General features: G+C 33.9%; 1 protein-coding gene across 1 annotated transcript; it reads right to left on the bottom strand.

Annotated features, from left to right (window-relative positions):
• Positions 1-15,010: 15,010 nt before the first annotated feature.
• On the bottom strand, positions 15,011-26,945 carry LOC148585040 (receptor-like protein 14). The gene is made up of 5 exons (XM_088517394.1): positions 26,507-26,945; positions 21,798-21,953; positions 17,498-17,641; positions 16,426-17,238; positions 15,011-16,281 (listed from the first exon to the last, which is right to left on the bottom strand). Exons 1-5 carry the CDS (start codon positions 26,943-26,945, stop codon positions 15,011-15,013), a joined length of 2,823 nt encoding a protein of 940 aa, XP_088373520.1.
• Positions 26,946-27,464: the final 519 nt, after the last annotated feature.

Raw genomic sequence — 27,464 nt, 5'->3', positions numbered from 1 at the left:
TTAATGTAAAAATTTTCACAAACTCAATAAATGTGTATAATCTGACTAGAAAGACATCAGGCAATTAATTAAGGTTCCACGTCAGTTAAGTGGAGCAATCATTTAAGCAAACAAAAGACGTGGTTTAATAGGCATTAACAGAAATACAGAATAATATAATAACAGCACCAAGTATCTCCATAAAAACACACCATCACTGAGGTTCTACTTTTAATCTAATGCTCAATTGTTCACATCAAGAAAATATAGTAATAAATTGACTAACATGTTTTTACTTGGAGGATTCCCTTTTTACTTACATTCTTAAACTCAGATACATCAGTCAAAGCAACAATGCAGATGAGCCAATATTCCATTCATTTGAATTTTTAAGATTTTATTCTTGGAACAGAAAACTATAAATAACTTGTAACAGGTTCCATAAAATTCTTAAACCAAAAACATTATAGTGACATCAAACCCCACCATGCTTGATTTATATGCTTCCCATAAAATTCTAATAATCAACTCAACTAAAGCCTTATTCCAATCCATTGCTTTACACTAAAACACTAAGGTTATAATATTCTTATAGAATCATCAAGAAATTTATCTAGCCATACTATTAATCTCCTCCTAAGCCATTTAATTTAGCAACTTACTCCCAATATCAAAAGCTTAGAAACATTTACAACAATCACTCCAATTATCATAAGACGTATTAGCATCTAAACGCAGTAAGCATCAACTTAATATTAGGAATTTAGCTACATACTAAAAATACCATAAAAGATATGAAAATATTACCTTGGAGAATTCTCATATTTTTTTATTTTATATTCCTTCTTCCTCCTCTCTCTTTCTTTCTCTTCTCTCTTTTCTTTCTTCTCTCTTTTCTTTCATTCCTTTCTTCTCTTTTCTCTTCTCTCTTTCTTCCGGTTCTCTCCCTCATCTCACGCTCACTTGAGCTGTGAGCAATTGAGAGGATTTGCTCTCCTTAAATACCCACTGTATGTGGGACATTTTCCCTTGAGAGCTTGCCACATGTTTGTTCCACATGCATCCAATTCCTTCTAAACCACAAGACAAGTGTCCACCAAGTGTCCCACATACATTCAATTTCCTCTAACCACAAGACAAGTGTCCAGGAATGTCTTAAGAAAATGACACCTTAGAACCCCAGGTGTTCACCGAGGAGGCAAGGGAAACATGCTATATAACACCTGTACCTTTCGGTGTCAACCAAGCAACTTATCATGTAAGCTAGGCATGTGTCATCTTGAGCTTGATGACTTGTCAAACAAACTCCTCATGCATTTACATTAAAATGTGATCATAAAAATCTACAATTAATCCTTAATGAACCTAAACCTTTTGACTAACATATACCAAAAAAATCGTGGCTTACAGACATCATTAACCCATCCAATTAATTTCCCAAATCGCAGGTACTTCAACTACTCCGCAGCTTGACCTATTAAACTTGGGAAAATCATAACTTTTTTCAATTTATCTCCAAATGACACGAAATTTAGCTTGAAATTTTCCTCATTCAAAGATCCGAAACATATCCAAAAATCATAGCAACCCATAACATTTTGGTACCTCAAAAGTCCCTCGAAATCCTATGCCTGTGTTTGACTGGAATTCCTGTTTTGACACTTGAATTTTCTAAAAATCATAACTCCTTCTACAAGTGTCAAAAAATCATGAAACCACTTTTAAAATCTTCCTTTCTCATCATTCTATAAGGTCTTAAGACAGTTTTATTTAAGGTCACTCATAAAATTTTTGGCGTCCAAAACAATGTGACTTTTCTTTCAATAACCCACTAAAATTCTAACCAGCAATTTTCCATCATCTTTCACATTAAGTCTATTTACCTAACTCCATATAAATCTTAATAAGATTGCAAATCCTCCTTATCCTTGATGTTAATATCACCTTTATTCTAGGGTATAAATTCCGTGGTATTACACTTGAACCTTATGTAAGAATTTGGGAGAAAATTATATAAACATAAAAGAAATACTAACCTCTGGCCATTGTTGTTTAAGCACTTGAATTGAATACTCGTTAAATGTTTGCAGAATTCACAATCCCAGAACTCTCAATTCGCAATCCTAGAACCTTCACTTTGTTGGAGAGTGATAGATAAGGATTTTTGGTCTATTTGTTTTTCACGTTAAAGTTGTGATCGATGGATATCACAGGCTTGCCTTTTATATAGGCCAAGACCCCTATCCACTTATCTTACGTTGCTTCCTTCCATCAAGGGAGACAACACTTGGTGAAAATAAAACACCTTTTCACCTTTAGTAGTTAATTGTACTTTAATTACCCAAAGTTGTTTTGTTTGATAAAACTATATATAATAAACTATATATATATAATATATGTGACATGTGGGCCACCTTAAGTCTCCTGATAGAAGATTAATTCTAATATTCTCCCACTTGGCTCACATGACACATTTTAAAATCGTTTGGGTAACTAAAACTGTATATGGCCAAATTGAAAACTACTAAAGCTTTAGTTTCGCTTTAAAGAGAGATACAATACATGAATCATGGCGGTTATGTTATTATATCAACATTTCCTTCCATGTATTACAATGTATGAATCTTTCAAAAATAAAATCTGTAATGGTATAATTCTTTATGAATAACTTCCAATAAGTTATTCTGGGTCTAACTGTATTGGAGCAAATACTTTATGTGCACAAAAATAAATATTGTTTTGACAATGAACGAGTACTCCAAATAACAAGAATTTAATCAAGCATAAAATGAGCTCACTAATCTCATGCTCTCTACATGTTTCGAAAATGTCTTTATTGAGAGCCCTTTTGTCATGGGATCTGCAATCATAGAAGTTGTACTTGTATGCTCTATAGAGACTTCTTGTTCCTTAATTCTCTCTCTGACAGCAAGATACTTTATGTCAATATGTTTAGTTCTGCTCCCACTTTTGTTATTCTTTGAAAAGAAAACTACTGCCAAATTATCAGAGTAAATTCGTAGCGGCTTCGATATTGAATCAACAACTTGAAGCCCTGTGATAAAATTTCTTAACCATTTTGCCTGTGAAGTCACTTCAAAGCATGCTATGAACACTACCTCCATAGTAGATGATGCAATTATCGTCTGTTTGTTGCTCTTCCATAATATAGCACCTCCTGCCAACATAAAGACATATCCCAAAGTGGACTTTCTAGAGTCTTTACAACCCGCAAAGTCTGAGTCTGAATATCCAACCACTTCTAGATAATCTACATTCTTATAAGTCAGCATATGATTCTTGGTTCCTTGTAAATATCTCATAGCCTTTTTAGCAGCCTTCCAGTGTTCCATTCCAGGATTACTTTGATATCTTCCTAACTTTCCTACTGCATATGCAATGTCAGGTCTTAAACAAACTTGTGCATACATTAAACTACCAATAGCAGATGCATAAGGAATGCTTTCCATTTCTTTCTTTTCCAAAACATTTTTCGGACATTGACTTAAATTGAATGTATCACCCTTCAATATGGGTGCCGCATTGGGTGTACATTCATGCATTCTGAATTTTTCCAAAACTCTTTCAATATAGGCTTTATGACACAGACCTAACATCTTTGGAGACCTGTCTCTATGAATCTCAATGCCTAAGACATAAGAGGCTTCACCTAAATCCTTCATGAAAATTCTATATACGACTCCAAACGACACCTATTCTGAATGTATAGGTGTTTCACACAATATTATGCAGAAATAGATCTGACCTAACAAATAATAATTAACCAAAAATAGATATGCAATGAACAATAAAGAACACAGATATTTTTGGTTACGAAGAGGAAACCAATTAGAGAACTCTCTAAAAGTAAAACCTCTCTGGGGCAGCCAAACCCAAGAAATCAACTAACTCAGTAAAAGAATAAAGGATTACAAGACGTTCACACTTACAAAACCTTTGCAATTGACACGATCTTGTATAAGACAAGCGACCCACTTGCCTTCTACCGCAGTAGCCTTTTCCAGAGACAGCTGGCACAATCCTTCTACGTGATCTCCCTTCACCGGAACTCCGGTTAACTTCACTTCAACAATCAACAAATAAACACAAACGATTACTCTAAGAGAGAGAACATACTCTCTATGTCACAGACTCTCTTAGCACACAACGGCGAATTCTAGATCAGAAATTCGTCTTTTTCTCTTCCTATTGAGATGTATTTATAATAGTCTCATCATTCCTAGACCTAGAAAAGAGTTTATATTCATTTAAAACTGTTACAGGTACGCGGCGTCCGGACGGGAACATGTGCCGTCCGGATGGGACAACAAAATACAGCCAAAACGTGTTTTTAACACATGGCCGTCTGCAATCTCGTCCGGACGAGATTGCACACGAGCCATTCCGCCCAACTTCGTAGTCTTCTCTTTATGGCCCGTTTTGACCCAGTAAACATTGGAATTAGCTAAACCTTGTGAAACATGACTTTGTAGATCCTTGAGTTAGCTTTCCAACGCCGCAAAGATTGCTCTAATTAGAGGCCTGAAACTCAAGATATGACCTTTTTAGTAAAAGTCGTTCGGACGGAGTTCAGACGAGACTCCAGACGAGTCTCTCGGGAATTCTTGTTTATCGAGCTCGTCCGGATGGGATTGCAAACGTGATTGTAGACGAGGCTCTCGGGGAAAATAGAATTCTTCGAGCGTCCGAACGGCATTTCTTCTCGTCCGAATGGTAATTGAATGGATGATGAATCTTGGCACTTTTGGTCACCATTTTGCTTACGAATCAAGCCAACAAGAACTTACAAACTCCCCCTTTGGCAATTCGGTGACAAAATCAATCGGACGAGTCACCATCATCTCCCCAATTTTATACTCCCCCTTTTTGTCACAAATTGACAAAAGGTATCATATTTCCTGAAACACTCAACACAAAAACATCAAGGCATATGTGGAACAGGAAAAACAATAATCAAGCATTCATGATCACATATAGGAAAATGCATGAAGATAATGCAAGATCATGAATAACAGAAACTCCCCCTCAATATAAAACTTAATAATCAACAAGAAACTCTTTTTTTTAAAAAAAAAAAATTTTCTCCCTCTCAAAAGTCAAATGAGCACACATGATACACACATCAACAACTCATGTATTTTAGCAATGAATATCCCAAACATACTCCAAATATGCAAAATATACATGAGACTAGAAATGGCAAGAAACTCATATTGTTTAACCCAAGCCAAGAAAAATGTTCCATTCAACCCATGCTTGTGTGTTGTGTGTGTAAGCCATTCAATGAGAAAAAGAATACCAATTTACACAAAGAGGAGAAAGTTTCACCAACACGAGGTTTTGACAAGTAAATTCAATCGAAAGTCAAACCTTATCATACTAGGGCCTAGCCACTCTCATCCAATATAATCCGCTTTTTAAAAAATAGCACAAGTTTGACACAGTGAAAGTACATTCCATAAGGAACATGTTCTTTTTATTTTGTTTCACTATTTTGATTCTTTTTCTCTTTGAGAGAGTGTCCTTACACAATTGGTGCTTTATACAAAAAGAAAGAATGCAGGAATTTTTAAGCCCTAGGTTCAACTAGTATATGGTCAATTTGAAAAAAAAATATGACTAGTCAAAAACACCTCGTGTAGTTACCTAACATACCTCACTTTTCAAAAAAAATTACCTCAAATTAAGCTTAAATGTGCATAAAAATTAAGCATAGGTAAAACGTACCGTATACGCTCATGCTTTAGGTAACCACAAAAACAAGTCCATTGAAACAATTTTTTATCTCATGCATATTTAGAATATTCCAAGATGCAAGGAATTAAATCCATGAAAGCAATATAAGAAATTAATGGACTATTTGGGTACATAAGACAAAAGAGAGAAAATAAAAAACAACCAAATTAAAATATTTGTCTTTTTGAATTTTTTTTTTTTTTTTTTTTTTTTTTTTTTTAAATGCACACAAAACAAAACATGTTAAAAGAAACAAAACACAAACAACAAAAACAAACAACAACAAAAGATTTAAACCAAAAAAAAAAAACAAACACCCAACAAACTATGATGCTAGGACACAAATATATATATAAGCAAAGTCTGTCCTAGGCATGCAATGTGCCCACCTAAACTAGGTGAGTCCAATACCACTCCCCCTCAACGGGTGAACGGTATCAACCTTCTTAACCCAAACTTTCTTCATTTTGGGAACAGAAGTGCGACTCTTGTCCAAGTCATTTAACTGGGTAATAACACCCCTTAGCATGTTGAATAATTTATCATGACTATCCCTAGAACGAAAATAGTCTCTATTTCAATCATGATTATTCAACTGAAAACAATTAGGGCGAATATGCCCAATCTTACCATAATGATGACATGTAGGAATGAACCTTTGAGAAGGTTGGTTCCTTGGCATATGAGCACGTCTCGGTGTAGAACGAGACACATAGGAATCAGTTAAAATTCCCTTACCTTTCTCACCTCTTGAAACTGGAGGATACATTTCCTTCTTCTTAGTCAAGCTTTCTTCTTTACAAACTGGTTTCACAAAAATTAACTTTGAAGGAGAAGAAACATTAGTAGAAGAAACAGCAGATTTATCAAAGCCCAATCCAGTTCTATAAAACGAATGTTTCTGATTATGCAACATGTGATTTAGCTTTTCACTAGAGAATGTTTTCAGATGATTTCTTGATTCATTAAGCTCATTCTCTAAGGATTTCACTTTGGCAATTAACATGTGATTTTCAGACATCAAAGTATTATGAATAGCATGTAAATCAATTAAAGCAACAGAAAGTTGATCATTTTCAAGATTAACATCTTTGAGTTTCTACAAGTGTTGTTTATTCAACTTCTTCAATTTAATGCATTCCACATACAAATCATTATAAGCATTTTGCAGATCACCCTCCTCTTCTGATTCATTATCACATATGCCATGTTTACTATCTAGAGAATTAGACTCACTAGCCTCATGTTCACTATCATAAGAAATCCCAAAAGCTATATAATTAGCAATATTTTCAGCTTTTTCCTCATTGTCTGACTCATCACTTTGAGTCACATTAAAGACCTTGCCTTTTGAATTTATCAAATTTCCACAATCAACACGAATATGACCAATACCACCACATTCATGACACTTACGACCACGAGATAATTTATTTTTCTGATTTTCATCATTTTTGCCTTCATAATTATCTCTAACCTCATGACTAGGATTCACAGAATTTTTTGATTCCCTACTTCTAAAATTTCCATTGTTTTTGAAAAATTTTCTAAACTTCCTAGCAATAATAGCTATTTCTTCATCGTCTCCAGAATCCTCATCAGAGTAAACTACAGATTTACCTTTAGCAGCCTTGATCTTAAGAGCAAGATTTTTTGAGCTTTTGGGCTTAGGTAACATGAGTTCAAATGTCTAAAGAGAACCAACAAGTTCCTCTACTCTCATTGTCGCTAGATCTTTGCTCTGTTGTATAGCAGTAATCTGAGGTATAAACCTCGCAGGTAGAGATCTTAAGATTTTCTTTATTATCTTAGCATCAGTCATTTTCTTTCCAAGATTAATAGTAGAGTTTCTAATAGTGCTAAGCTTAGAATAAAAATCATCAAATGTCTCTTCCTCTTCCATCCTAATCTCTTCAAATTGAGAAACTAACATCTGAATTTTTGAAGCTCTCACAATTTTAGTTCCTTCGTGAGTAATTTCCAATGTTTCCCATGCTTCTTTAGCTATTACACATCGAGAAATTCTTGAGAATTCTTCGATGGAGATAGATGTGAAGATGGCATTTAACGCTTTGTCATTCGCTGACGAAGCACTCTTTTCACCCTTTGAAAATTCGGCAATTGCCTTATCAGGATTAGTCCATCCAGATTCAACAATATGCCAAACATCCACGGATTTAAGATATGCTTTCATACGAATTTTCCAAAACGTATAATTGGATCCGTCAAAGATAGGAAGTGAGTTAGGTGCAACTGTGTGAGACATATTATGAGGAGTCTAGGATCACACTCACGAAATTAATCCAAACAGAGTGAACCTGCTCTGATACCAATTGAAAATTCTATATACGACTCCAAACGACACCTATTCTGAATGTATAGGTGTTTCACACAATATTATGCGGAAATAGATCTGACCTAACAAATAATAATTAACCAAAAATAGATATGCAATGAACAATAAAGAACACAGATATTTTGGTTACGAAGAGGAAACCAATTAGAGAACTCTCTAAAAGTAAAACCTCTCCGGGGCAGCCAAACCCAAGAAATCAACTAACTCAGTAAAAGAATAAAGGATTACAAGACGTTCACACTTACAAAACCTTTGCAATTGACACGATCTTGTATAAGACAAGCGACCTACTTGCCTTCTACCGCAGTAGCCCTTTCCAGAGACAGCTGGCACAATCCTTCTACGTGATCTCCCTTCACCAGAACTCCGGTTGACTTCACTTCAACAATCAACAAATAAACACAAACGATTACTCTAAGAGAGAGAACATACTCTCTATGTCACAGACTCTCTTAGCACACAACGGCGAATTCTAGATCAGAAATTCGTCTTTCTCTCTTCCTATTGAGATGTATTTATAATAGTCTCATCATTCCTAGACCTAGAAAAGAGTTTATATTCATTTAAAACTGTTACAGGTACGCGGCGTCCGGACGGGAACATGTACCGTCCGGACGGGACAACAAAATACAGCCAAAACATGTTTTTAACACATGGCCATCTGCAATCTCGTCCGGACGAGATTGCACACGAGCCATTCCGCCCAACTTCGTAGTCTTCTCTTTATGGCCCGTTTTGACCCAGTAAACATTGGAATTAGCTAAACCTTGTGAAACATGACTTTGTAGATCCTTGAGTTAGCTTTCCAACGCCGCAAAGATTGCTCTAATTAGAGGCATGAAACTCAAGATATGACTTTTTTAGTAAAAGTCATTCGGACGGAGTCCAAACGAGACTGCAGACGAGTCTCTCGGGAATTCTTGTTTATCGAGCTCGTCCGGACGGGATTGCAAACAAGATTGTAGACGAGCCTCTCGGGGAAAATAGAATTCTTCGAGTGTCCGAACGGCATTTCTTCTCGTCCGAACGGTAATTGAATGGATGATGAATCTTGGCACTTTTGGTCACCATTTTGCTTACCGAATCAAGCCAACAAGAACTTACACTTCATTTCAAAGTTTTGGGAAAGAAATTGTTTAGTGTCATGCAGTAGACCCAAATCATTAGCTGCAAGTAAAATATCATCAACATGTAGGACTAAGAAAATAAATTTACTCCCACGAAATTTTTGGTATATGCAATTATCCACAATGTTCTCCGCAAATCCAAATGAAGTAATAACATTGTGAAATTTTAAATACCATTGACGGGATGCTTATTTTAGTCCATATGTAGATTTCTTTAACCTGCAGACTAATTGATCACCTTTATCAGAACAAAACCCTTCAAGTTGTTTCATGTACACCTCTTCTTCAAGACTCCCATTAAGGAAAGTCGTTTTCACATCCATCTGATGTAGCTCTAAATCAAAATGAGCTACTAATGCCATGATTATTCTAAAGGAATCCTTTTTAGAAATTGGAGAGAAAGTATCATGGTAATCAATACCTTCTCTTTGTGTGAATCCCTTAGCTACAAGTCTAGCCTTATATCGATCGATGTTACCATTTGAGTCTTTCTTGGTTTTATAAACCCATTTACAACCAATGGCTTTAACTCCTTTAGGTAACTCGACAATTTCCCAAACTTAATTTTTAGCCATAGATTCTATTTCTTCTATCATGGCATTATACCAAAATTTTGAGCTTTCATCACTCATGGCGTGTGAAAATGAAATAGGGTCATCCTTAGGTCCGACATCAAAGTCAGATTCTAATAGGTATACATAATAATCACCAGAAATGCTTGGCCTCCTTACTCTTGAGGATCTTCTTAATTCTACAGTCTCACCCACATTATGTAGATATTGATTTGCAGACTCCACATTGACATGTTCCTCTTGAGGTGGTGGTAGTTCTTGAATTGATTGTTCTTCAAGGATATCTGGTTGATTTTCCTGAAAAACAGTCAACTTATTTTGATTCACGGATGTTGTATCTGAATTCCGTGTTTCCCCCCACTCTATCTTTTGAGGAACATTACTCCCACTAATGTCAAGAGCCTCAATAAATTTTGCATTTCTAGCTTCAACAATTCTAGGCGTATGTGAGGGACAATAAAATCTATAACCCTTTGAATTTTCTACATAACCAATGAAATATCCACTGACTGTTCTCAGATCCAATTTCTTTAATTGTGGATTGTAGACCCTAACCTCAACTAGACAACCCCATATATGAAAATGTCTTAAACTAGGTTTCCCTCCTTTCCATAACTCAAATGGTGTTTTGGGAACAACCTTAGATGGAACTCTATTTAAGATATGTACGGAAGTTTTTAAGGCCTCACTCCACAAAAATAAAGGAAGATCACTATTGCTAAGCATACTTCTTACCATATCCATAAGGGTACGGTTTCGCCTTTCAGCAACACCATTTTGGTAAGGTGAACCCGGCATTGTATATTGAGCAATAATCCCTTCTTCTTTGAGAAAATTGGCAAATGGACCCGGTCTTTGCCCTGTCTCTGTGTATCTACCATATATTCTCCACCCCTATCAGATCTTACGATCTTAATTTTCTTTTTTAATTGTCTCTCTACTTCCCTTTTATATGTTTTGAAAAGCATCTAGTGCTTCAGACTTATTAAAAAGGAGGTAAAGATACATAAACCGTGAATAGTCATCAATAAATGAGATAAAATATCTCTGACCATTCAAACATACGGTACTAAATGGTCCACAAATGTCAGTGTGTATGATTCCAAGTATTTCTTCACTCCTCTTGGCACCTTTACTGATCTTGTTAGTTTGCTTTCCTTTTATGCAATCCACACAAGTACCAAAATCTGAAAAATCTAGAGCCTTAAGGACTGCATCATTTATTAGCCTTTTGATTCTCTCTACGGAGATATGTCCCAATCTCCTATGCCATAACATAGAGGATGACTCATCAATAATGTTGTGTTTACTGCCAATATCATGCATAGTTAAGAGACTTTGTTCATAAATGGGATCTAACTTTAATTTACATAAACCATTGACTAAGATTCCTGAGCCAACATCTGTAGAGTTTTTAAACAAATAGACATTTGACCCAATAAAATTAAATTCAAACCCCAAAGGTACTAGTTTAGATATAGAAATTAAATTTTTTGAAAATGAAGGAACATAAAAGGTGTTTACAAGGTCTAAAATATATCCATTTTCTAAAACAAGTCTAAAGGTTCCTATAGCCTCGACATGCGAACGCATCCCATTTCCTGAATAGATGCCTTGTTCACTTCCCATCGATTTCCTTAGGCTGAGAAATCCCTGCATGATATTGACAACGTGAATTGTAGTACCCGAATCAATCTACCATGTATTATGATGAGTATCTATGAAGTTAGATTCATAACACACTAGAGAATCGAGATTACCTTTTTTCTCGAGCCATTTTTTGTACTTTAGGCAATCCTTCTTTTTGTGCCCCTTTTTCTTACAGAAGAAACATACATCTTTATTTCCATAAGGCTTGAATGATGCTTGTCCATTCTTCTTCCATTTAATTTCAGCAACTCTGCCCTTTTTCGCTTTGCCCTTTTTATGAGTCACAAAATGTGCACTCTCCAAATTTTCATGTTTCAACCTCTCCTCTTCTTGTACACACATTGTTAGAAGTTCATTAATGGACCACTTTTCCTTATGTGTGTTGTAAGAAATCTTAAATGGTTCATATTCAGCAGGGAGAAAATTGAGTATGAAATGGACAAGGAATGACTCTAAAATCTCAATTTCTAGGACTTAAGTTGTGCAGCAATGTCCCTCATCTCCATTATGTGCTCACACACATTCCTAGATTTGTCATGTTTCATAATTGACAACTTGTTCATTAGAGTGCTAGCTAATGCCTTATCAGAACTAACAAATTGTTTTTCAATGGCCTTTAAGTAGTCCTTTACCTTATCACTTGGAGGAATTGAACCTTTAATGCTTTTACTAATATGTGACTTAATGAGCATTAGACTTAATCAGTTTGACCGTTCCCACTTTTCATATGTAGTTTTTTTCTACTAACGAACTTGTTTCAATGGGCACGGGTGGTTCCTCCACACGCAATGCAAAATTTAGGTCTGTGCACCCTAATGTCAAGAGAATTTTGTCTTTCTAGTCCAAAAAATTATCTCCATTTAAAAATGGAATATGAAAAGTTTCATTATTTAAAACAGATGAAACAGTAGCTACAATAACTAAGAATAGGCATCAACGCTTGAAATAAACACAAACTATAGTATGAATCAGCCAATGTCAAATTCATAAACAAATCAAAATCTCGCTGTAGGTAAAGATCGCATTATGCATAAGATTTGTTTGTATATCTTCATAATAAGACTAGTAAATTTTATAAATGCTTAAGAAAAATAGATCCCGCACTTGTGGGTATTAGGTATCCAATTTTTCTAATATCTTTTTTACTATCTTATTCTAATTAAGTCACATAAAATGATCACTTCTCTGTAGGGCCAAGTAATCACTATGACAACTTAATTGCAATATGAAATGCCATTATAAAATTTCACATCATTGTGTTTTAAGATGCTGTGGCTATTCTTAATGCACAATAAAAGGCACTTTCCATCATTAAATTTGTAATTCAGAATGGCATAACACTGTATATATAAATAAATAAATGTACATCAAACCAAAATGACACATTGCTTTGATGCTAAAGTCGGCCATGCAAAAACAAGGGCTGTGGGGTCGATTTATTTATTTTTAAGTGGCGCGTGTACTGGACGCGTCCAGCATTCGGGTAGGGAACTTCAACAGGGTCTGGAAAACGGATCTGGGTCAGGTCTCGCCCTAAACGGGTTTAAAAACGGGTTTTCTCATTTTTCATCAAATTTTCGCACTTTAACCCGATTTATAACATGGTTTTGGTTCGGAATCATGAAGAATACTAATTTATGGGTTTGGAAACATATGGGTATTCAAAAACAATGAAAAGAAATCATCATTTTAAAGAAAAATGGCATGGCTGAAAATCTTAATCTCTTTTTTTTATTTTTTTTAATGATTCCAAAAATTGTAAAAATAGACTATTTTGCACAATAAAAAACAACAAGATTAATCTCAGAAGATTAATTCTGAATAAAAGTTGAATAATTCTCAGAAGTGCCTTAATATTGCGACATGTGGCGTGAACCCTTTTTATTTTAATGCTAAACCGGTTTTTTAAGGCATAATTTGTGAACCGATTTTTTAAGAGTGAACTGGTTTTTACTTTAAAAATCGTTTCATTAAATTAGCGTAATTAATGTCATTTAATTATATTTGAAGAGTTTTCTATAAATAAATTATTCGATAAATTAAATATTATTAATGTCAAAATCAAATAAGGAAACAAATAATACAAATCTATTATTATGTTTAATCACTTTAATATGTATATAACATAATATTATATGTTATAGTTGAAAATTATTGGATGTAGAAACAAAATAGAAAAAAATTTCATTTCATTATTTTTGTTTTTAAATATATAATTGTATATTAATTATTAATTATATGGATTGTCAGATTTTTACTCAACATAATGATTAGGCATTTATTTTTGATTTCATTAACAAAAATAATCTTTATTAATAATATACATATATACATACACGCATACATATAATTAGCATCTTACGAGCAATTATATATTCGATGTCCAATCCAAAGTGTGAAATCACAACGGTCATCTTGGGGCTTATTTTTGCTTAGTGTTTATTAGTTTATAAAATCGTTAATTGTTCGATATAACATGCTTCTTATTTGATATTTGCCCGAGGCCTTTTCGCCTATGAGATTTTTTGTTTATTTGTATAATTTCCCTGGATTTTCAGAAATTTTTTTAAAGTACTTTTTATGCTTTTTGTTTTTTTTTTTTTTGTTTTTTAAATTTTTTTATGCTTTTGAAACCAAAAGAAGGCAAAAATTTATTTGACTATTATACAAAAAAGGAACTTCGAAACACCTAAGAGATAGTTAAAATTGAATATAATGTGGGATGATTATTTCATTGCATTGTTGACTAAAATATTTTTTATTATTTTGCTGTGTACTTTTTTTAAGGCTCATAAGTATATGTGTTTTATAATTTGTATGAAATATAGTAAGTATAACACTAATAATATTTATGATTGTTACTAACTTTCTATTAATGCTTTGATAATCACAATCCAAGTTTTCTTTCACTATTTTTTTTCTTTATATTTTTCATTTTAAACTATACATATGGGAACAAAGATTTTAACATGTTTTAATTTATATGAATTAAACTAATTAAAGTTAAAGGCCTTATGATATATAGTTAAATTTTATGCGACTTATACATTTATACAATGTTCTGAGTATGATTGTGTGTCATTATGTTGAGTAATATATATTGGTGTATAACCTTTAGTATGTCTTTTTATTTAAAAGGTCGTGATAGTTATTTTTATTTATTTTTTTACAACCTATAATGAAAAGTTTGATAGAGATGTGTTTGAATTTTGAAATTAAACTATAACAAAGAATCACGCGCATATTTTTTTGTACAGCCTAAGTACTTTTTCAAATGTTCATAATTTTGAGTTTTATTTGTGTTGAAATCTAATAATTACTAGACCAACAATATTAGAGATTCTTTCTAATTATGAAAAGTAGGATTATAATATTTTTAAATTTTATAATTAAACTGTAATGAAAAATCTCGCGCATTGCGCGGGTTATAAGCTAGTTACAATAAAGAAGAAAGCAAATACATGTGAACACCTTGTCTCATATTAGAGCACAATAACCATTATTCATAATCAAAGGTACACCTAGCTACCATCAATACCACCATAGGTGTCCATGGAAACTGAATATATCTAAGGACATAGACGGTTTGACAATTTTTTTAAGGTATCAAAAATATGATAATAACATCGATACTTAAAATCCTGAATTAAATTGAAGCATTGTTGTTGCCAGTGAGGATGAATATAAAGGACAGTAGCTGTACCCAATAAGAAAATAATATAAGATGCGGTAAAGCTTGGAAAGAAGACCTGAAGATCTACTTCATACCATTTCCCTTCACTTGCATTTGAAGATTCTGTTGGTGATGGATGTGATTCGTCTTCTCTGGTGCAACTTTTCTCTAATGGTTGTCCACAAAGAAATGGATTTCCTTTGTAACTACTCTTATCAAATGTTGCAAACTGTGCTTTCATGTCTGGAACTTTACCTGATAAGTTGTTACAAGCCACAGTGAACACTGCTAAAAAGCTCAAATCAATCAATACTAAAGGAATTTCTCCACTCAAATTGTTGTGGGAAAGATCTAAACTCTCCAATAGCTTCAAATTTGAGAATGTTGGTGGAATGGAACTTGTCAAATGATTGTAAGACAAGTTCAATGCACGAAGTGAAGATAGCTCTCCTAGTTCATGTGGGATTCTACCTATTATCTTGTTGCATGACAAATCCAATCCAAACATGTAATCAAGGATATCACCACTGTATGAGTTCGACCTGTATTTTGTGACAAACTCAATCTCAACTTGATCACCATATTCTATCACCTCGAGATCTTCCTCATTATTCAATTCTATGAGCCTTTGGAATGTTGAAGCTATTTGTCTGGATAACAAAATAACAACACTAGAATTATAGGCATGATCACTAACAAGTGTCCTTCCAAAGGATATGTTGTGAAAGCAATCCGGTATTTTTCCAGAAAGAGAATTCTTAGAAAGATCCATTATGTCTATCTTATTTAACCAACACAGCTGACTTGGAATTCTACCACTGAAATGATTGCCCCTCAATAAAAGTATTCTTAAGCCAGAAAGTGCACCAATTTCATCAGGGATGCTACCAGAAAAGTTGTTATCTCTAAGGTCCAACGTCAAAAGAGACGCTGAACGTGAGTTTAAAACAACTTTCGGTATTGCTCCTGTAAGTTTGTTTCCTTGCAAACGTAGGTGCCTAGCAGGCAAATTCAAACAAGAAGGCATAGATCCCGAAAGTAAGTTATGAGAAAGGTCTAATAAGTAAAGTGAATTCTGTCCACAAGGAATCTGACCTTCAAAAGAATTGTGACCCATGTCAAGATACGACAAGTTTGTCGTGTTTACAATCCATCTAGGAATTGTTCCTGACATATTGTTGTTGCTAATATCCAAATACCATGGTTCAACCCATTGGGAGGGTAAAATTGGTAGAGTTCCTGTGAACTGATTGTCGTTTAATTTCAAAAATTGTAAATTTATCAGCTTCATATGCTTTGAGAAAAAATCACCATTAAAGCGATTATTGCATACCTTCAAAATCGTCAAGAAGGTGCAATTGGCAAGAAATTTCAGTGTTAACTCTCCTGAGAAATTATTGAAGGACAAGTCCAAAAACTCCAAATTACTCATGTCACCAATTGATGGCGGAAGATAACCTTCAAAATGATTTCGGGACAAATTTAGATATTGTAAGTATGGAATAGTCTTTCCCCAATTTTCTTGAAGTTGCCCATCTAACTGATTGCCTGATACATCTATAGACAGAATATTCTTGCATCGATCTAGTGGCAAATCAAATTTACCCACGAAAGAATTATTTTGAAGCTTTAGCTCTCGCAGTCCTGTATTGTTTTGAAGCAACCAAATGGGGAAGCTTCCTTTCAAGTTATTGTGAGATAGATCAATTATTTCCAATTTGCGCTGGTGAAAGAGAAACTTGGGGATATTTCCGGTGAGCTTGTTCAAATAACAGTGACGAAGTACAAGAACCTTCAATTGAAATGAGGGGTCCCAATCCGCGGAATTTTCAGTTTCTATCTCAAGTTTGTTGTTTCCACTTGCCAATATAATCGCCTCAAGCTTAGAGTGATTAGCCAATAAGCTGAATGAGAATAGGCCCTCAAGAAGGTTATATTTGATATCAATGTACTCAAGTGATGTAGGGATGACAATCAAATATGAAGAGACGTTTCCAACGAATTGATTGCTAGATATATCTAACAATCTAAGAGATGTCAAATTATTTAGGCATGTAGGAAGGATCCCTTCAAAGAGATTATGATAAAGATCTAGCTCTTGAAGCTTCTTGAGTGCGCACAAATCTGTCAAAAGGAATAACATTAGAAATGTCTATCCTAATTATGTTCCACTCTAAGAATCAACAAGAAAAATCAAGTTTTCAATATTGGGTTTTTCAAAAAAAAAAAAAAAAAAACAAAACAAAAGAGTGAATGGTCAAGTGTTGAGTTAAATCAACCATGGTCCTTCACCTTATCTCACATTTTTAGTCAATTGTAGATAATTTATTATATAGTTAAGACTAACAATTTGCAAACACTTGATTTTATAGTCAATTCTTACCTTTAGGTAAAGAGCCATTGAGCATATTGTTAGCTAATGATATAGCCTTTAAAGAAGATAGTGCCCCGATACATGGTGAGATACTTCCGGTGAAAGAATTGCCACTCAAATCTAAAATCTCAAGCCTACTGAAATTAGACAAACCTACCACAAGTGAAGAGAGATAGTGTCAATAAAATATTTAAAATGACATACCGACTAATAATAAATCGAAATTATATTTCGATTGCGACTTATTTTAGCCTTGAAATTAGATTACCAAATGTTTTTTAGTCGATTACTAGAATGAATTAAGAGTCCTAGTCCTAGTCGGTCAGGTAAGCGCAAGGGTACCAAGAATTAATCGAATTGCTATGCCCGTTTACCATGAGATTGGAAAAGGAGCTATTCAATCGTCTGAACAAATCTTGACTTATTTTAAAGAAGAAAAAGGCCGCTTGAGTCTTCAAATAGCATCTGACAAAGCAAGCCTAAAGTTGATAAACACACAAATCTGTCAAAAGAATAAAGTCGTCTGAACAAATCTTGACTTGTTTTTATTGGGGTTTTCATGCCTACCAGATTCTTTTTACATGATTCAAATTTACTATAGGTTTTGTACACCTTATGTGGCCCTTTCTTCTTGTGTTTTTAATACTTTCTAGTACTCTTTTTTTTTTTTAATTGCAAGTGACACATGTTACATTCTAATTGGTACTGATGTAGCATATTAACCGATTGACCAACTTTTCTAAATGGAAATACTAATTTGTCTTTTATGATTATTTCAAGGTGTGTTTAATCACTTTTTAAAAACTAAGGTAGTTATTTGTTAAAACTTCAAACCACAAGGACAAAAAATACATTTATCCCTCAAGGCTCAAACTTAAGTCTCGCTCATTACCTTGGATTGTTAGGGGGCCATAGAAATCATTCCAACTTAAATCCAACTTCTCCAAGTTTTCAAAAGCCGATAATTATGCATAAAACAGAACATAGAAAATTTCAAACATGTTTAGAAGTTTCTATAAAGTAATACGGCTAACGTTTAGTGAGCTTTTTTATATTTTTTTCCAACAATTTAATATGAACTTTTTGTTTTTCTCACGTAGAAAATGACTCCCTTTGAAACAATGTTCGATAAATCCCTATGGAAATGGAAAGTCTGACAATTTTAACTAGGCCATTTGAAAAAATCCCTATCAAAATGGAAAGTCCGACACTTCAATATTTTAGTTTGATGTCGAACAAATTTGATAATGTATGTTGACTTTTATTGTGTACATATAGCCAGAGATAGAAACCCAATTTGTACACGAGAGAGAGAGAGAGAGAGAGAGAGAGATTTGTCAACCACTCTACCTATTTGTTTTTGTTTTTGTTTTTGTGTTTTTATTTTTAATGCTTACTCAATGAGTGTTTAATTAATCACTATTTAAAACTTAGAGATCTAATTGACAAAACACCAAACCACATCAACCAATTTTACATTTACCCCTAATAACCATTATTCACCGTTGGGAGCTTAGATTATAAATGACTTCAATTTGTTTTCTCAAAAAACCATTCATCTTTAATTAATTTTGAAATTTTCTGTTGTTTTTATTTTATTGAAATTAAATGCAGATTTTCGAAGGTCTTTTGCTTCCTATGGGAGGGAGAGGGAGGACATAACTTTTGGAATTGGAAGACAAAATTGAAAATGGAAAATCTAAAGGTCTAAGAATAGTTCTGTGTTAAGAAAATTCTAAGTATTTGCTTTTTATTGCCTGGAGGGTGAGTGATTAAAATAAATTAATGTATCGATTGAAACAAAGAAAAATTTTGCAATATTTTGAGTGGGGAAGAAATCTAGATAATATTTCCTAAAACCTTTGAATGTGTATGGAGCAAACTGTGAGTTGTGTCATAGAAACTAAACAAGTAGTTACAAGAGCTTCTCAAGAAGACTGGAAAATCCTTGAAAGCTAGCTTGAGTACTATCCAAAGTCTTTTTTGGGCACTATGAGAATGAGGGGAAGAAGATATTAGATCCTAGCTAGCTTGACCGCATATGATTCGCCGATGGAACAAGATATTCTTAGTGGCTTTCATAGTTTCATTGTTTTTAACACTTTTTTTTTTTAATTGAAAGTGACACATGTTACATTTTGATTGGTATTGATTCAGCACATTAATGGATTCGGCCAACTTTTCTAAACACAGATACTAATTTGTCTTTATTTTTCCATTTGATTATGTTTTCTGTCATGTTATCAGAACTATAGGCTAACACCAATTTTTCAACGGTTGTATCGTCCCAACGAATCATATTCACTCCGTATAAATATTTTCTCCCTAATTTTCATCCACCTAAACCCAATTTTTTCTTTCATTCACTAATTAATACGAATGCATAGACTAAGCATAACCTTTGAATGAAGCGTTGGTCATCCAGACCATTCATATCCTCTTGGTCTTTGAAATTTTTTTTTTCCTTTTTGTTTTTCTAACCTTTTCCCAACGTTTAATAATCCTTGTGACGGATCAAGAGCAATACATATCAAAGGGAGATCAAGCGAACAGAACTCTAAGGAAAAAAAAAAAAAAAACGCTAATTACACGTCTATATCACAGATTTTTCCTCCAAAAACTTGTAAATTTTAATCAATTATACACAAAGTGTCTGTAGTTCTAGAATAAGATCTAGTAATTGTAGATGTGATGTCAAATTCAGTTCAAGAAACCCATAAAAAAGAATTTACAATGGCTGATTTTTACCGCGACATAGGATGACAGTCGTATACAAGTGTATTAAAAAATATATATCAAATGAAAATAAAACAGAAATTTCTTTTTTAAAAAAAAAAAAAAAAAAAAAAAAACAAGAACTTAATTAAAAGTAAAAATAAGAATTGTGAAAAGAAAGAAGCAATCAAAATTAGAATATCATTTCTCCTCCTTAGAAGATAATGTTTAGACGCACATAAAAGTTAGAATTTGTTAGTTACTCCATACACATACAAGTTATTTCTTTTATTTTGCTTCTTCTTAATTTGTTGATGATTTAAGAGTCCTATTTGCATTAGTAATTCTCTTTATTACCCTTCTATTAAAAGGGAGACCGTTAATGAAGTACTATGCTTGAGAAAATTATGTCCTCGAGTTTGTCCAACCAGCAACCGGCAACCGCTGCCATTTAAAAACCAAAAGAAACCACGAACCATTCATTTGCGGAAGAGACCAAAGCTCCAGAAGCGAGTGCGGCAGAAGCAAGGTATGGCTTGAGGAAAGAACATCAGGAAACCAACAAAGATTCACTCTCGTTCTCGAAAACGCAGAATGAAGAATCAAACCCAACTGTTATGCACATTTACCATGACATTGGAAAAGGAGCTGATGATGCTGGGAGAGCATAGACGAAGAGAAAAGAAAAAAATTAGAGAAGGACAAAGGAGTTTTGTTAAAGAAGAAAACAGGCCACTTGAGTCTTCAAATGACATCTGACACAGCAAAAAAGCTGAAATGAGAGTTATAATGGTACAATGGTTTATCTTGAGAGTGAAGTAGTTGACTTTTATAGAAAATGGAACAATTCAATATGTACGACTTCAGATGATGAATTGGGCCATTTGATAAAATCCCAATAGACATGGAAGATCCGATGCTTCGATTTTTATTTTCAGATTTCACGATGATATATATTGAATCAACAAATTAAGCTTGACGCAGTCAATGGGAATGGTGAGATTAAGCATAAGGAGCTTCTCAAGAAGACTGGAAAATTCTAGAAAGCTTTTGAGTACTATCTAGATAGTTTTTTGGGCACTATGAGAAAGAGGGGAAAAAAATATTAGGTTCCAACTAGACGGCATATGATTCGCCGATGGAACAAGATATTCTTAGTGGCTTGCTTAGCTTCATTGTTTTTAATACTTTTTAGTACTTTCTTTTTTAATTGAAAAAAGTGGCATATGTTACAGTGTGAATGGCAGTGATGTAGCACATTAATGGATTCAACCAACTTTTTTAAATGAAGATACTAATTTGTCTTTTGTGCTTATCTCAAGGGGTGTTTAATCATTTTTTTTAAAAAAAAAAAAACACTAAGGTAGCTATTTGTCAAAATTTCAAACCACAAGGACAAAGATTATATTTATCCCTCAAACTTTAGTTTGGCTGATTACCTTGGATTGTTAGGGGGCCATCGAAATTATTCCAAGACAAATCCAAGTTCTCCAAGTTTTCAAAAGCTGATAATTCTGCATTGTTAAACAGAACATAGAAAATTTCAAACATGAATATTGGAAGTTTCTATAAGTAATACGGAAAATCAATATACCTTTGGCAGGAAAGGATCCTCTCCTAAAATTCCAAGCAAGATTCAAATTCTTAAGGGATTTGATTGCGCTCAATGATTCAATGATGCTTTTGTCGAAATCGTTGAAACTAAGATCTAAGGTTTCTAAATTCTCCAATCTTGACAAGCTTTCCAAACCTGTAATAGATCTATTAAAAACAAAACTATGCAATTTGCAGTGTTTAGAAGAAAAATAGCGTTTTATAGCTTAAACAAATTTGGCTACTCTAGTGTTAAAGTCAACAAGAAACCGTAACTGATATGTAATGTTGATTATAATGCACGTAGGGAAACACACTGATGCATTTCATGCTCCACACAACTTTCTTTGCATATTTCCGACATGATGGACATCCAAGAACAATTGTTGTGATTCAAGTCAACATCAACAAAATGGGATCGATGTAGCAATGCAATCTCATAATGTTTTACACTGCTTTTGTAATTATCTTCTATGAGCTACATGGGTGGCTTCTATTTTGCATTTGTCATCGTGTAGGGTAGACTAACTGTAATACTGATAACAACATATGGAACCTTAACAATTTAGGATTTTTGTATTGAATGTTAGTGATTGATTGAGATACAATAAACATCATCCCAACCCTACACTTGCAGTTGTAATTGAAATTATATTCTTTTGATCGCAAACTTTATAGCCTATGTGGTGGTTTTCTATTTTTGGTAAAAAAAAAATTAAGATAGATTTATGTATAAATTGGAACAAAGAAGAATATGGTATAGTTTTCCATTATTTTGTGTGGGGAAGAAATCTATATAACGTTTCCTAAAATCTTTGAGTAGTAAAAATTTGAAAAAATCAAAAACAAAACAAAGGATTGAATGCAGGTGGAGAAAATTGTGACTTGTGTCATAAAATAAATAAGTAGTTTAATAGAAATATGAAAGACGTGTGTAAAATGGTTATGAAGTAATTGAAAATTTAAAACTTAAGTGTGTGTCTCTCCCTCTCATTACCTTGGATTGTCAGGGAGCCATTGAGCTCATTAAAACTTAAATCCAACTTCTCCAAGTTTTCAAAAGCCGATATTCCTACATAAAGCAGAACAAAGAAAATTTCAAATATGATTGTAACTGCTTCCAGTTTCTATAAAATAATTCTGAAGATCAACATATGTACCTTTGATTGGAAAGGGTCCTCCTATGAGGTTGAATCGAAGATTCAGATTCTTAAGGGATTTGATTGCAGGCAATGATTCTATGATGCTTCTGTTTAAATTGTTGTCACTAAGATCTAAGGTCTCCAGGTTCTCCAATCTTGACAAGCTTTCAAAACCTGTAGTAGATCTATTAAAAAGAAAAAAGAAAGAAAAAAAAAAAGCAAGTATGCAATTCGTAGTATTTAGACGAAAAATAGTATTTTACAGCTTACTAACTAGATATGCACAATTCAAACTTTTGGACAACATCACTTGATAATCACTAGTATTTCGTGATAATTATTTTAAATCAAGAATATATGTTCAGCTTTAGGGGATGTAAGTCCGCTTGTAAGAGATACTAAAGAAGTGACCAAATAATTACGGAAAAAGTACAATTAAAGAAGCTTTGAAATGATGATCATAAATATAAAGGGAAGCGATATTAGATTACCTGTAGTTGTATTGCACCTTCCCAAATGATTGCCTTCAAGACTCAATGTCTTAAGGGACGCAAGTCCACTTACAAATGGTATAATGCTATAACCAAAGGAATTATAACCAAGGTCCAATATCTCCAATTTTGGAAGTAGTGCTAGCCTTTCAAAACCTATAAGAAAATGATTGGAAGACACAAAATAGAACTCCATCTTATGATTCAACACAAAAAATTCAAGATTAATTTGATACCTGTAGTTGTATTGCACCTTCCCAAATGATTGCCTTCAAGACTCAATGTCTTAAGGGACGCAAGTCCACTTACAAATGGTATAATGCTATAACCAAAGGAATTATGACCAAGGTCCAATATCTCCAATTTTGGAAGTAGTGCTAGCCTTTCAAAACCTATAAGAAAATGATTGGAAGACACAAAATAGAACTCCATCTTATGATTCAACACAAAAAATTCAAGATTAATTTGATAGAAATATTCAATTTCAAATTGATTTTCATACTCTAGCTTGAACCTTATGATTGATGCTTATAACCTATGGTTATAGAGCACTTGTCAAATTGTGCATTCGAATGAAAATTAGTAAGAAGTAAGTACAATGGAAGGTATCAAATTGTGCCCTCAACAGAATTTGTTCTCTATACGTGACGAATAATTCTACAATACATGCATGCATGCCATCAATAGATAATAAATAGGTGAACATAATCACGGAACAAGTACTATTAAAGAGAGATTTGAAATGATAATAATAAATATAAAGGGAAAAATGCCGGCTATAGAAGTAGAATAGCTTCCAATGTATTCCAAAGTTCAAAAGAATTCCTTGCAAGACTCAATGCGTTAAGGGACCTAAGTCCACTTAAAGATGCTATAATGCTATAACCAAGGTTCAATATCTCCAATTGCGAAGTAGTACTAGCCTTTCAAAACCTGGAAGAACATTATTGGAAGACCAAAAAAGAATTCCATCATATATATATATATGCTTCAATACAAAAATTTCAAAAGCAACTCGATAAAAATTTTCGGAGTGATCCATTCAAATTGATATTCATGCTCTTGAACCTTATGATTGATGCGTCTAACCCGCGGTTAAACTACTCTCTCCATGACAGAAAACTTGCCTTGCAGTGGTAGGGAACCATTATAGTAATTCCAGCTTATATCTAGCTTGTTCAAGTTTCTCAATGCAATTAACTCTGCATTTCAAATTAAAGATAAATGAAAATTAGTAAGAACCAAGTGGAATCAATGTATCAAACTATAAATCCTCTCATAAGATATAAGATAGAAGAAATCGCCTTGAGCAGGAAAGTATCCTTGCAACTTATTATTAGTAAGAATCAAAGTTTCAAGCGATGTCACTGCACCCAAAGACTGTGGAATACTAGTATTATCAAAGTAGTTATAACCAAGGTCTAGAATTCTCAGATTCCTTAAGCTTGACATCTTCTCAAATCCTACAAAAGTGAAAAAGAAAAAGTTACTGGTTGAATGAGGAAAATTAATTAAAAAAATGTTGCTAATTGTCAACGGCGTTTGTTCACTACATAATTCTTGTACTATACTTCTAAAATATTCATACAATACATGCATTCCTTCAGACTTCAGTACGTATATGTGTAACAACCCATGACCATTCGTCTAATGGAATGCAATAGTAATCAAGTTTTACATTATATGGCTTTCATTTCATTTTAAGTATTGTGGATTTACTTAACATGGAAATTATCCAATGGTTTACTTGGAAGTGTAGAGGGTGAAGGAAAATACAGAAAAAGGATAGGAGGAGAGCGAAGTAGGAAATTTTATTTTTATAATAACTTCAAGGTTATATGTTTTAATTTTAATTTTTTAACAACTTCAACGTTAAAAACCCTGTGGGGAGGAGGGAGCTCTTGCTTCCTCCTTTCCCCTCCCCCCTACTCCCCTCTTCTTTCCTCCCTCTCCCCTTAGCTTATGCTGCCCTGCCTCCATCCGTCCTCCACCATGCTGCACTGCTCTTCTCCTCCCCATAATCAATTGGGCTTTAGATCTAGTTTTTCAAATCTAGATCTAGTCTACTTAACTGGTTTCGCTCAACCACGTGTCGGCCCACCGTGCTCCCTGGCTCCTCAGCTGCCCATTGGCGTAAAACATCTCCATCTCGTCCATCACACGCCGGCCAGTGCGCTTCGCCTCCCTTGCCCCTGCTGTTGTAGCTGTTTGCTGGCTTTTTTATTTTTTTTGAATAAGTGTTTGACTTCTCCTTAGATATACTTTCATGAGCAATCTCTGGAGTGAAAGTTTTTATCTTGACCTTTGAGTCGAAGAGGATTAGTTTCGGTGTGAGGATTTTGCTCCCATGACCGAGAAAATCAAAGTTAGGAATATGAGCTACCTATGTATTAGATTGAGTCTGTTTGGAGCAAATATATTCTATAACTGAAGTTTAGACATGAGTTAGTGAATGTTGAAGTTATAAATATGACTTGATTATAAGATTTTTGTATTGTCTTTATGACATTGTAACCACATATATAGCTTTATTGTAAAAAAGAGACCTGTAACTTGTCAAAAGGCCTCCTGATCTCATTTTATTTTTCTGGAGGTCTTTCACTTTTTTTCCATCAATATGGTCCCTCTTGGAGTGGAATTTATCCAAGCACTATCAAATTCACAGACAACAACATCAGTAAAATGTGATGCTTAACCATTCAGACTGACAATATATATGTGTATACTCCAACTCCAAGGCTGAAGAAGGTCCGACCCCTGGCTGTAATTATTAATATAATTCAGAATCACGCGGGACAGCCGTGATTCAACAGAAAATACCAATTATAAAACTTTATAAATTAATATTTGTAATTAAAGAGGTAAATCCAACCCCTGCAATTCTTAATTTTATCACCCAAGAGAACAAAAGGGCTCAAGGAAATCTTTTCGCTTTTTATTTCTTTTTGGGTGGAGGGGATTAGATAGAATAAAGACGTTCATAATATAATTCTTCGATCTGCCCCCGTTTTTTATGGAGGGGGTCGGTGGTATGTATGCATAAGAAAGGAAAAGCAGAGGGGCGGGAGAGAACATACCTTCATTTGGTAGGCAACCACCAATTGAATTGGCGGATAGATTAAGACTTTTTAGCTCCTTCAATGGCACCAACATTGACACGTTTAGCAACCAACGGTTCTCATCATAACTTTCTGAAAATTTATAATAGTGACTAGTTTCATAGTAATGAGGATCATGGTTTAAGTTGTAGAGGGAAAGGTTGATGACGTGAGAGTTGGTGGAGTTGCACGTGACCCTCTCCCAACGACAACAATCACTCTTTGCGTCGTCCATCCATGAGGGAAGAACATCTGCATAAATAATATTGGATTTCAGAAACGCCTTCAGCTCAAGCAGAGCAATCCTCTCTTCATGAAAGCAGCCTCTGTGCTGATGAAATTGAAGAAACACAAGTAAACCCCACAGCAAAGCTTTCACAAAACTAGGCCACTCCATTCTTGACAAGAATTGTTTCATTATTTGGTAACTATATAATAAACCAGTGTACACCGAAGGGAAACGCCTCTCATATATATAGGTATATACAAGTTTGACGGTTTCATTTCCGAATCCATGATTAATGGGTCCACAGAAAAAGTTGTTTGTCCAAAAAATTATTTTCTCATGTGTAGAGTCTTTATTTGCTGAATCACTATTAAGCCGTGTCCTATTAATGTAACATGGTGGATAAAGAGAATTTAATTATCCTAATTTAAATATTTAATTTTGAATGTTTAATGTGAAAACCAAAATATATATGTGCTTATTCCTAATTTTTTTTTTTTCCCCTTCTTCTAGGCGTAGATTGTAGGCTTGTAGCTAGAGCCTTGGTAAATGTAAAATCCTATTAAAGTTATAAATGATTTTTTATTTTTTTTTAAACAAAAGACTTGCGTGAGATGAGTGATTCGCACGTGGAAGATTCGAAGGCATCACTGGGTAACTCAACGACTAAATTCAAAAAGAAAACAAACTTTTGATTTTGTTTGATGACTT

Source organism: Corylus avellana, chromosome 6 (genome assembly GCF_965113065.1).
Source record: "Corylus avellana chromosome 6, dhCorAvel1.hap1.2, whole genome shotgun sequence".
NCBI classification, from domain to species: domain Eukaryota; kingdom Viridiplantae; phylum Streptophyta; class Magnoliopsida; order Fagales; family Betulaceae; genus Corylus; species Corylus avellana.
Note: the sequence above shows the minus strand (reverse complement) of the source record. Positions and strands in the feature narration are given on the sequence as shown.